This window comes from Trichosurus vulpecula, chromosome 2, assembly GCF_011100635.1.
Source record: "Trichosurus vulpecula isolate mTriVul1 chromosome 2, mTriVul1.pri, whole genome shotgun sequence".
Taxonomy (NCBI): domain Eukaryota; kingdom Metazoa; phylum Chordata; class Mammalia; order Diprotodontia; family Phalangeridae; genus Trichosurus; species Trichosurus vulpecula.
The window spans coordinates 18768967-18781551 of NC_050574.1; the positions used below are offsets into that span (position 1 = coordinate 18768967).

Sequence of the window (12585 nt, forward strand, 5' to 3'; positions counted from 1 at the left end):
AAAATCACAAGGAGAACTAAGGAAATCTTTTAAGTCAACAAGTACTTATTAAGCGCCAACTGTGTGCCAGGGAGCGGGTCGAGCACTAGGGGCTCTCAAGGAGCTCACAGTTTAATGGGAGAGACAACAAGCAAGCTACGAACAAACAAGATATAGATGGGATGATTAGGAAAAGGCTTCTTATAGAACCTGGGATTTTAGGAAGAACTTGACTGAAAGCAGGGAAGCCAGGAGGCAGAGATGAGGAGGGAGAGCATTCCAGGCATGGGGGACAACCGGGGAAAATGTCTGGAGTCGGGAGATGGAGTCTCCTGTGAGGAAGGGCTGGGAGACCAGCATCCCAAGATCACAAGGGTCCTGGAGGGGAGTCAGGTGCAAGAAGACTATTAAGGTAGAAAGCAGATGGAGTGTGAAGGGCTATTAATTTATCTTTTGTATAAACTCTCATTTCCCAGTAGAGGATTTGCTGCAGTGGGAGCATTGTTTTTTTCAGCAGCTTTCCCGATTACACTCCTATATACTTCCTCGTATACAATATGGGGTAATAGATTGAGCGCTGGCTCTGGAGTCAGGAAGACCGGAGTTTGAATCTGGCCCCAGATATTTACTAACTGTGTGGCCCTGGGTAAATCACTTAACCTCTGGTTGTCTAGGAGGTGACTAGGTGACTCAGTAGATAGACTGCAGAGCCCAGAGTCTGGAAGACTTGAGCTCAAGAAACATATATGTGTGACACTGGACAAGTCACTTAACCTCTATTTGCCTTAAGGAGAGAAGGAAATGGCAAAACACTCCAGCATCTTTGCCAAGAAAACCCCACGGACGGTATGGTCCATGTGGTCATGAAGAGTCGGACATGACTGAACCACAACATATACTATATATTTCCCTCTTTTGTGAATTACAGAGGGTGCCATTAAGGGCACTATTGGTTGACTTACTAGGCATGAGTGGAGCTAGGTGGCTCAGCAGGTACAGTGAAAGGGCCAAGATTAGAACTGGCCCTCTCTCAAGGAAGCAATACTGAAAGGAGCACTGGTCTGGGAACCAAGAAATATCCTGGTTCTACCACGGTGAGTCACATAATCTTTCTAGGCTTCAATGTCCTCCTCTGTTAGTTAAATGAGGGATTTGCCTGTTGTTCCTCTATAAAGTTCCTTTGAGCTGTACAGGCCTATAATTCTCAGTAGCTTTTGCAAGGTTATTGTGATTACAGCTAAACAGTTTGTAAAGTCAGTCCTGCTCATCTCTCTAAGTAGAAAGGACTTTGTAAGAAAGAATATACTAAAGAAACAACAGAAACCTTATCTAGCATTACACACGATTGTGAAACTAGGTGGAGGAGGTTAAAGCACCTTCGGCCAATCGATGAGCTGTCTTCCTTGAAAGACATTAGACCCATGCTCCCCTAAGGGTTTTCTCTGCTTACAATTCAGCTTTGGTGCTCCAGCTACCCTGGGGCTAGGTTGATCCAACACTGGAATTCTTGATGGCCCCAAATATTGTTATTTCTTTCTGCCCACCCCCCACCCTCCCATCATGGTCTCTAGTTCCCCTCCCCTCCATCATGGTCATTAGTTCCACCTTCCACTCCTTGGCCAAAAACTGCTGAAGAGGAAGAAAGAAATCCAGGTCATGGCAACCTGCCAAAGACGTCTTTTCAACACACCAATGTCTAAATAGAATAATTGGGAAACACTTCTTTAGAAGATATTTAGAGATGAGGTAACACAAGTAAAGTGCATTGCAATTCTGAAAGCACCGTAGAGATCCCACTATTATTTTTCCTTGCTTGCAACACAGACACAGCACACAAAAGTGCCACTTGGGAACTTCTGGGGCAGGGGCTTTTTTAATTTCAATTTTATTTTCAGCTCTCAATTCTCTTCCTCCAACTTCCCCCCTCTACCACCTATTGAGAAAGCAAGAAAAACAAAACTTGTTATAAACGTGTAGTCAAGCAAAACAAATTCCTGCATTAGGCATGCCCAAATACACACACACACACATCTGTATGCCTCACCTCTGTCTCTATGTAAATACATATCCATGTAGACATGTATGTATTTACATATACACACACGTGTGTGTGTGTGTGCACGTGTATGTATGTATATGCTTCTGTCTGTACTCCAAGACCATTACTTCTCTCTCAGGAGGTTGATAGCAGGTTTCATCATGAGTCCTTTGAGACTGTGGCTGGTCATTTATATTGATCAGAATGCCCAAGTCTTTCAAAGATGTCTTTAACAATATTGTCATCATTCATCATGTAAATTGTTCTGGTTCTGCTCACTTCACTTTGCATCAGTTCATACAAGTCTTCTCAAGTTTCTCTAAAACTATCCCCTTCACCATTTTTTATAGCATCCCACTGAATTCATATACCATAACTTGCTCAGCCGTTCTCCAGTTGACGGGCATCGTCTCAGTTTCCCATGAAACTGACAGCATGAAAAGAGCTACTACAAATATCCTTGTGCACATGCATCCTTCTTTTCCTTTTTCTTTGATCTCTTTGGGGTATAGACCCAGCATCACTGGGTTAAAGCTATCTACAGCTTAATAGCTTTTTGGTCACAGTCCCACTCTACCTCACCCTTTCCATCTTTTCTTTTGTGTGTTGCCTTCCCCCATTAGATTGCAGTAATAATTAGATTGTAACACTTTGAGGGCAAGGATTGCCTTTTTTCTTATTTGTATCCCTAATGTTTAACACAGGGCCCAGCACATAGTAGGAGCTTAATAAATTGGTATTCCATTGCATTACTTTCCAGAATGGTAGGATTAGGTCACAGTTCCACCACGAGTGCATTATCATATGTTTTTTTCTGACAACCCCTCCAACATTTGTTGTTTTCCTTTCGTCTCTTGCTGGTGTGACAGGTATGAGGTGGTACGTAAGATTGTTTTAATTTGCATTTCTCTAATCATTACTGATTGGAGCATTTAAAAAACATTGCCATGGATAGTAAGGTATCTCTAAAAATATCTCACACAACTCTTCCTCATTGGAATCCCCAGGTCCAATCCCTAGTCCACTAGCCCTTGTGGAAAATTCTACTGGAAAGCTGCCCCTCACCTCTGCTTCTGAGTTTCTTTGGCTTCCTTCGAGACTCAGCTCCAATCCCCCACTCTGTAGGAGGTCTTTCCTCATCCCCTCAACTGATGTGCCTTCCCTTCTGAGAAGTAGCTATACACCTACTCTGTGTATAGCTTATAAATACCTAATTATTTATATGATATCTCCCTTACTAGAATGTAAACTCCTTGAGGGCAGAGACCTTTTTTTGAATCTTTGTATTCCCAGTGAACAATAAATGCTTAAGTGACTGAGAACAAAGATGGATACATCAATCCTCTTGGTACCTACAGCCCTTGGTTACAAAAGAATATAATGTAAAGATATCAGATTAGCAAGTAGTAGGTTAGAGTTTTGTATCCATCCTTCTCTATTTACAATTAAGACCCCTTTCCCCCATATCCTCCCTAGCCAGCCCCATAGGAGATCCATGTGAGTACCTCACAAGGCGCTATGAACAAGGAAAGCCCATAGTGGCCTGCTTCAAGTTTTTACCGGATATCTGAACTTTCAAGTTAAATATTGTTAAACCTGAAAACTTGGTTGAAGGAAACAACAGAGCTAGGTGATAGAAAAATCCATGTTGTTTATTATTTTCCCTTAAAGCATAGTGGAGCTAGCTTACTTGTACGTACAAGGAGTCAGAGTATAAACTCTGGCTGCCTGAACAAAGCAATGAGAAAACTTATATACGTAATTTTAGCAGAGCTAGCAAGCCTGTATGACCTCATTTTTATGGCCCCCATGTATGTTTAACCATGATACAAGAAGAGGATTTTCCTTAATGGAATAGAGTTGTAAAGGATGTTGACAAAAGTCAGTTGAAACTACAGCCCAGAGTCTCTGTGTCTCATTACATTCCATAACATAGTATGTACCTGTAGAATATTAAGCAAGGTAATCTCTCTTGGGGTTAGGGTAATGTCCTTAGGTCAGTCTAATCTGGCCTTGCTGACAGAGGTAAGGGTATTTATTACCTGAGCAAACTTTTAGAGAGAACAAAGAAGCCCAGGTCCTGGATCTTCATCCAGTTACTCATTAATGGAGGCTCTGGGTCTGGTTGAAATTAGAAATGATATAAAATAGTATAATATTTTCCACAATATTGATTTCCTCTATTGTGACCACACTGAAGGTCGGTGGGAGGGGAATCAATGGGGTAGCTGCCTGGAGGCTGGCTGGTGGAGGAGAGAACCTTACACCTAGGCTAAGGGTACAAGAAAGCCCCCAACACTCTTTAGAAGCTAACAATGCAACCAAAAGGAAAAAAAAAACCTCCCACTCCTAAAATGAGCACTCTTAGGTGACAGCCTTCTTGTATGTATGTAATTCCAATCCTTGCTCTTGGCCAAATCAGTGAAATTTGTTATCCTTTTCCTGGAGAAAGGGCATGATAATTAGCATCTACAGTATAAGTGGGTCAAAACTGGCCTCAGACACTTACTAATGACCCTGGACAACTCATCCAACTCTGTCTCAGTTTCCTCATTTGCACCTCCCCCTGGGGGTTGTTGTGAGGATCAAGTGAGATAAGAATTGTAAGGCGCTTAGCACAGTGTCTGACACACAGTAAGCCCTATATAAATGTTAACTATTATTATTATTATTAAAAATAAAGTAGGAGGAGCATTTTATTTGCTCACAAGATCAAAGAGAGACCTTAGAAGCATTTAGGTGGCTCAGTGGATAAAGAGGAGGGAGGGGAACAAGCATTTATTGAACTCCTACTATATGCTCACGTTGTGCTAAGAGCTTTACAAATATCTCATTTGATCATTGAGTGCTGGACTTGGGAGGCAAGGAGACCTGAGTTAGAATTCTGCCTCTGACATTTAGTAGCTCTGTGACCCTGTCTGGACAAGTCACCTGCCCATTCTGGGTCTGCTTCCTCATCTGTAAAATGAGGGGGTTAACCTCAAGCCTCTCTGAGGTCCTTTCTGGCTCTAGAACTGTGATCCTATGATCTAGTCCTTTGAGATCTGCCCCCTCATGTTAAGATGAGGTTATCCTGGACGTAGGAAGCCAAAGGGCTTACCCCAAGATGTGATTCTCCCTTCTGGGCTCCATGGCAGCCTGATGGCTGAGTTGACCCCCAACACAGTAAGGCCCTTCATCCATGTGGATATTTATCAAGGTTGCTCTGTCTACGGTAAACATGCAATGGTTGCCGAGTTGTAGAAAGCCCTACATCATCACAGTCATAATGCCTGGGGATCAGAAGGGACCCAGATACGCACAATGCAACTGTCACTCTTAAGGTATGGAAGGACTTCACTTAGGGTGCAATTTTGCCTAAGAAGCCAGCACTATCCTTCAACATTATTCAATGGTAGACTTTTGCTACAGATAGAAGGTTCCAGCAGCCAGAGACAGCTCTGTTTTTAAGATATGAGGGCATCTCCCTCTAGTCTTTCTTATGCCAGAGTGGCCCTGGCCCACTTTCCTTCTCAAGCCTAGGTGCCTCTTCGGCAGGAAGGGGCCCCTTTAGACTTACTTGGTGTTTTCTTAGCCTTGGCAGTTCCTTTTCCATGACTATTCTAAATGAGACAAACCCATTTGGCAACCTCTATGGTGATGGCACTACGCCACGTTGATTTGAGGATCAGAGCAGAACTTTCAGGAGTTGTCTACATCACATAGGATGATAAGGACCTTTTCTGTCCAGTGAAAGTGAAGAGTTTGTACCAGAGAACCAGGAATACATTTACTTCAATACACGGTGACTTTGAGCTGAAGATTTAAACACCGTCTTTGGAGAACCAAAAGCAAGTAGTGGAGTATTGAGTAAGTTCCTCATGCAACAAACTCACTTTAGGAAATCTGTGGTAATGTGAAAAGTCATCCAAGCTCCATTTTAATCACTTCCTTGTTCTATAACTTTGCCTACAAGAGCCATGTGAAAGGACCGTTTCTGGAAGCAGATCGATTGCTCTAGTCTGAAGCTTGGCAAGGGATCAATTGTGCTGAGTCAACGTGACCGTACAAAATGACCTAAGCCAGTGCTGGCTAACCTTTTCATTGAACAGGCAGGAAAGAGTTTAATTCCATAGCAAATGGCTGTATTTTTTTTTTTTACCAATAGAACCATACATGAAATTTTATTGAAAATGCTCAATCTACTCAAATGCTAAGGAAGCAGTGAGGCAGTGGGCAGTGGATCGGGACACTGGCAACAGCATATAGGCTTGTAGAATGGCTTTGTGGTCACCCTGAAGGAGGGAAGGCAGCCCATACCCTGATGCCTGATCTTGGTCCCCATGTTAGTTTGAAAAAAAAAAAAAGAAAAGAAAAAGCTGCTATCCCCACTTCCTCACTTGTCATCCCTATCAACAGTGGCACAGCACAAATATCCCAGGGACACTGAACCCTAAATAGGCATTATCTAAGAGAATATGAACATGCCACTGGGAGGTGGGGGGAGATGTTAACTCTCACCTCTGGCATTAATTTGCTGTTATCATGACTGCAGAGGAAAGGCTGAAAAATAACAAGGTGAAGATGAACAAATACTTAGTAAGGGGGCAAGAGGTTTCTCTCGAAAGAGGCAATATTTGTTCATCTACAAAAAAAAAATTACTTAAAGAAGTACCAGAATATCCTTGTGGGAAGAGGGTGAAGTGAGACTCATGTTTGAGCCAATGGCTACTTGGGTCACCTGCTTGACCTTAAGAAGTCTCTTTACTTCTCAGGCCCTCAGTTTCACCATCTGTAAAATGAGGTCAGAATAATAGCTCCGAGGTCCCTTCCAACTGTAGATCCATAATCCTCTTGCTGCTAGACAACATCCATTAGAAACAAGGGAGGCAGCTGAAGGGTTTGCTGGGAGGATATGCATACGTCATCTTTCTCGGAAGGGTAGTAGACTAGATGACCTCTCAGGTTCCTTCTGGTTCTAAATCTTGTGAACCTACAGCCCTACTGTCTGACCCAAATACTGTGAAGCAATGTGGGGACTGTGGAGGGCCAGCAGGCTAAATTCAGGAATAGGATCCTATCTATTCACCAACTCTGAGATGGCCAGACATTGCTTTGTTCTGTTAAATTCATAAAGTATAATTTGGAGACACTAAAAATCACCAGAGTTCAAAACTTAGATCCAACAGATATAGTCTGGCCTGTGGCAGCTCAATGCCAGGCATCCTGATTTAGTCCCCCAAGGTACATAGAAACTCCTCGAGAGCAAGGGCTGCCAGGCAGCAGTTACGTTTTGTCGAGTTGTTTCAGTCGTGTCCGACTCCTCGTGACCCCATTTGGGGTTTTCTTGACAAAGATATGGGAGGGATTTGCCATTTCCTTCTCCAGCTCATTTTGCAGATGAAGAAACTGAGGGGACAGTGCAAAATGACTTGCCCAGGGTCACGCTGCCAGTATCTGGGTCTGGATTTGAACTCACAGGCCCAGCACTCCATCCACCGTGCCAATGACTGCTTTCTATTGTTGCTTTGGTCCTGCCACTACCTTCTGAACATAGCGGATGTTCCACTCATTAAGCCACAGGAGTGACAGCTCCAAACAATAAGTAATGACCTCTGAAGAGTCAAAAGGGGTAATAAGCAGAACATTCAGGCAGAAACAAGACACACACCCCAGTTTCTGGGCTAGAATGCTTTACAGAGTGGCCATGTTCATCTTCTAAACAAAAAAAAGCTATGAAGGAGTGCATGGTGACTCGGGTCCAGGTGAAAGGAAGACTTTGGAAATTGAGACAAGAAACCCTGTGTGGGGAACTGCAGAGTAAGTCATACCAGGAGCCTGGATGCACTGGTTGTACCTTTATTGTTTTACCTCGTTCACTAACAGTTCCATGGTGCAAGGTTACCATACACAGTTATTTAATGTCTGCATTGCACATCTAAGGCTATACAGCAAATGAATCCAAATTAGTACAAATACACGAACTATATTTACATTTTGTATACTGAAGCTCCAAACATCAGATATATTTACAAAATAAAACATGAAATGAAAATCTGAAATTAATAATGTACATCATTGCTAATGTGCTTGATTCCTTCACTGGGGAGAGATCAGTTTGCAAAGTATTGGTTCAAGAAGGCCACTTATGCTTTATGGTTTTTGTTGTTGGGTGGGAGGGTGTCGATGGGAGATGGGTATGAGGGAAGAGCATTTTTAGCAACAACATCGAAAATACACAAAACACATGAGTGTTGATGGAACCATGTAGGTCAACTAATGCCAGACGTGAGAAAACAACACGGCAGCAAAGGTGTGGCGAAACACCAGCATCCCTCTAGCTTTCCATCTGAGCACAGCTATTTGGTTGTAGGTTTTGGAGAGAAACTTACTATCAGTCACAGAAGTTTTCTGTTTCTTAAATAACTGCCAGTTTTCCTAAATTTCTTATGGGACTTGGACCAAAATTTCATAAATGGCCTTTTGAACAACAAAACTCTCTCTTTACTGAACAGCTGATGTTTCCGTTTAACAAGGAAGCACAAAGTTAATACATTCCCAGTACATATAGTAATGGTTTGGAACATTGGGTAATTAATTAGTAGCCACAGTGGACAGATGCAATGCACACAAGTTAGAGTCCTATTTCAAATACATTCATTCAGAAAACCTTCCGAGAACAGCAGCATTAGTCTCTTTTTAAGAAGCAGGTTAACAACTGGCCTTTAAAAAGAGAACAAAACTAAAAGGAAAGACAAAGGCCCACAAGAACGGAAGAATTGATGCTGTACAATAGAAACAGAGTGGTGGCCAGGCAGTAGGAGTCAAACGGAGAACACCAATTAGTGCTAACCTCTGGATAATCCTTTTTTTCCAGTCTAATGTGCAATTAATTACAGATGTGTAAATATACAATACATTACAAAACAAAATTAAATATCCCTGTAAATTAGATAATAAGCAGCAGGCAGCAAAGTCTTTGCTTTGAAATATGTGCCAGGAAAGTCACTATTTTTTTGGTCTGAAAAAGACCTTTTACAATGATTTTATTTCCCTCCCCCTAATCTTAGGATAGAGAAAAAATAAAGTGTTAAGTGGTTCATAAATTTTATGTAGTTACCAAAAAGCCAAAACTGTCCTGTGTTTCTTGGCTAGGGGACAATCATTTTTGATATAACTAAATAATTTTTAAAAATCCAATTTAAGAATTCCAAATCACTACTGAAGTTGCATGTTCTGGCGGCCATGGTCAGTGGGTTGGCTGGCCCCTGGCATGGTCCCTGCCCTGAGAGCTGGCTGACTCCCAAGCAGGCTGCACAAAATCAGGTAGCATTTCTGAACACAAGCTATTGCTTTCTTAAGGGGAAGGAGGTTTGAGCAGATAAGAGGGGACAAGGAAAGGGGAGGAAACAGTGCCACACATTCCCCTTTAATTCTTAGGGTGTTTTTTAAGGCTCTAGAACCAATCAGATTGCCTTGTGAACATGTGAACAGCAAGTAACTTAGAATCAGTTGATTATTTCCACCTGTGTGACTGCAGTTGGATCTGTCTACTCAAAGCATCATACGGCAGTCGCTGCCACCAGACCCACTTCCTGGGGACCTAGGTAGGAGTGGTGCAAGCCTAGATCCTCAGGAGACACAGAAGCTGTGCCTGGCAGCCAGGTAGGAGCGGGGCAAAGTAGCTTCAATAGGGACAAGCAGCAGCCACACACCTGTCCTGGTCCCTGCCGCAGGATGGCGCCATTCCTCTTGCTTTCAAACATAGGTCTCTTAGCTGTGATCAGTGTAGATGTGTAATTCAATTAACTCATCTGACTTACCCAAAGCAAAGACTTTCCCAACTAGTTTTGTTCTACTTAAAAAACAAAACAAAACAAAACAAACCCAAACTAAACCCAAGTCACTTGAGTGGGCCACATGATCTTACTGCCTCTCGGCCTTCTCACCCACACCTATAACAGATATGTCCTCTTGAGTTAGGCATGACAACAGCCTCAGCCTTATCACGCAAGGCCTAAGTGAGCTTCCACTTTGTTCTTCATTCATCAGTAGGCTTGATGAACTTCGACCAGGAAGCCGTCCACAGCATGAACAGATCCTGGTTTGTACCACGCCAGGACTGCATGTTGTGTCCACTCCAGAGATAACAAAGAAACATCTGAGAGCAGTAAAAATCCCACAAACAGCTAATAAAATAAATGAGATGGGGGGAACGGAAGAATCCACGAGAGAGGGTTTTAGCTCGGGCCCACCACGGTACGATCTTGGCCTTCCTGTTCCTCTTGTACCAAGCTCTCAGACTTGTTCATCCTCTTAACTGCAGGCTCTGGTGGATGAAGCAGGGGAACTTAGCGCTGAAGGGGTGAGATGGAGATGGACTGATGGACAGCTCCGTGGAGAAGGCAATCAGCACTCCCATAGACTTCTCTGGCTGCCATGATCATAATCTACCTGGGCCTTGTTGGGGAACACCGTCAACCTCAAGGCTGAGATCTCAGTGCACAGCCTTCAAGCGTGGCTACGGTGGAATAGAGTGCTACTTTGGAAGGAAGCAGAGGATGGCATAAGAATCTCCAGTCATCTAATAAATTAACTGAGGTAACCTGGAGACCTTTGTTCTCTTCTGTCATTTCTGTAAAACTCAATGGCCAATGAAAGAACAGACAGGATAAGAGGGGCAGCATGCTGCTCTCCAGGGATCATCCCTCTGAAGCAGATGAAGTTGCCTAGAGGTGAGGATGCCCTTGCTCAGGAGCAGCTTTCTCCTTTCTCAGTAGGGAGCCCTTTTCTTCTGTTCTAGCAAGACCCACTAAATCTCTAGGGAAGAAAGGCAGAGAGCAGGAGGGATAAGAGAATGCATAAGAATAGCTTCTCTCTAAGGGAAGGAAAAAATCTGACACCAAATTCATGAGTTCAGGCATACATTGTTTTCTCCTCCTTTGCATGCCCTTATTTATGTGTATACACACACACACACACACACACACACAGACACAAACACACTTCAGCGGAGATTTTGTTTTGGCCATCTCAACTCAGGGACCTGCAAAATAAAGCTAGAAGTATATATGGACACAGAAGGAATATACTTTCTCCTCTTGGATGAAGGCCAGTGGGACCAAAGGTAGGGACGCTTGATTACCACTCTTTTTGATAATAGTTTTCTTGGGTCAATTATGACTTCATCAATTAACAACAATAATATTATTACTCATCACAAATGAAACATTCCCCCCTTCTGGCTAATTCTTATACTCCAATGCATGTATTCCAAAGGGCAACCCCAGTAACATTACTAGTGCTAAGGAGATAAGTTTCAAGTTCCAGTGAATCAACTTTCCTTCCTGATCCTACGGCCCACAGGGCTGCATGGGACTTCCAGGGAGTGATGACTCGGGAGAATTCGTCTACCTGTTTCCACCCCTTACAGTTTGGATGTTTGGACCGTAACGGCACAGTGGCATGCAAGCTGACATCTCACACTCCTTACCTGATGCCAATAGTAGAGCCACTTTCATTTAATAGAGAAAGCCACTGCTTCAAGCCTACTGAAAATAATTTTCTCCCCAACACCCCCGACCTTCAGCTAAACTATTACAAAGTCTCTTTTCAGGCGAGCTCCAATTAATTCTCACAAAAGAGTCCAATTTTCATTATAGCTGCTTTGTCTGGAAAGAAACTTAAGGATAAATCAGAGCCAGAAGAAGAAGAAAAACAAAAACCCAAGAAAGTGTCTAACTGTGATTTCTGTCAGCGTGAGGCCCCTTATCCAAGTGACAAAGGGGCTGGATCCCTTCCCCTTCCCATAGGTTCGAGGTCACTGGGGAAACTGTAATGACCTCACCACAAATCAGGAAAGGGGAAGAAAAGTCAGAAGCAGTTTTCAACGACAGACGAAAATATCCAAAGGTGGTCAGAGGAGCTAACCAATAATCCAAAATGAACACCCCTACCCCAACAAAAAAAATTTGGAGATTCATCGGATCTCCTCTTTTTTCCATTCGTCCTTTTGTTTGACCACATGCTACTAGTAGTACTCTCAGCAGAGGAGAAATGAAAAGAAGACAGAGCAAGAAGGGTTAGGGAACAAGAGGGCTAGAAAACCACATGGTGGGGAAGGAGCAGTAGTTAAGCCACAGGAGCACATACAAGAAGAACTGTCAAGAAGCACAAAGAGAATGAGTGGTGACCCTTTTTCTCTGTCTGAAGGCAAGGGAGGGGGCTCTGCAGCACCTGCTCAGTACTTCAATGGACCTGTGCGTCTGCGAGAGAGTTTTGACCTGTAAGAGACAGGTAAAAAACGTAAGTAAATTGGATTGCAGATCTACCCCCTTCCTGCCTCTCCTCTGTGACTCACGCCTGGAGCTTCCTCTCCTACAGTTCAGAGCCAGGGATCTGGGCCTCTTGGACAGAAAGCCCAGACCATCCCACCTTCCTCCTGCACGATGAGCAGGAATAGCTTTTTTAGGAACTGCCCCAACACAAGGCTGAACAACACTAACTCCCGGACTTAGGATAGTGGCCCAAACACTGGAATAGCAAAACAAAAAAAAAATCTAAAATCTGGCTCCCATCTCATGCCTGGA

The 12585-nt window shown here is 43.2% G+C and overlaps 1 protein-coding gene across 3 annotated transcripts in view; it reads right to left on the reverse strand.

Annotated features, from left to right (window-relative positions):
• Window positions 1-7834: 7834 nt before the first annotated feature.
• KIF1B (kinesin family member 1B) overlaps window positions 7835-12585 on the reverse strand; it is a 188810-nt gene continuing 184059 nt past the window's right edge. For all 3 annotated transcript variants that reach the window (XM_036747919.1, XM_036747917.1, XM_036747918.1), the window contains one exon: window positions 7835-12279. In XM_036747919.1, the coding sequence (XP_036603814.1) occupies window positions 12237-12279 (43 nt within the window). In that variant the 3' untranslated portion in view covers window positions 7835-12236. The remainder of the gene's footprint in view (window positions 12280-12585) is intronic.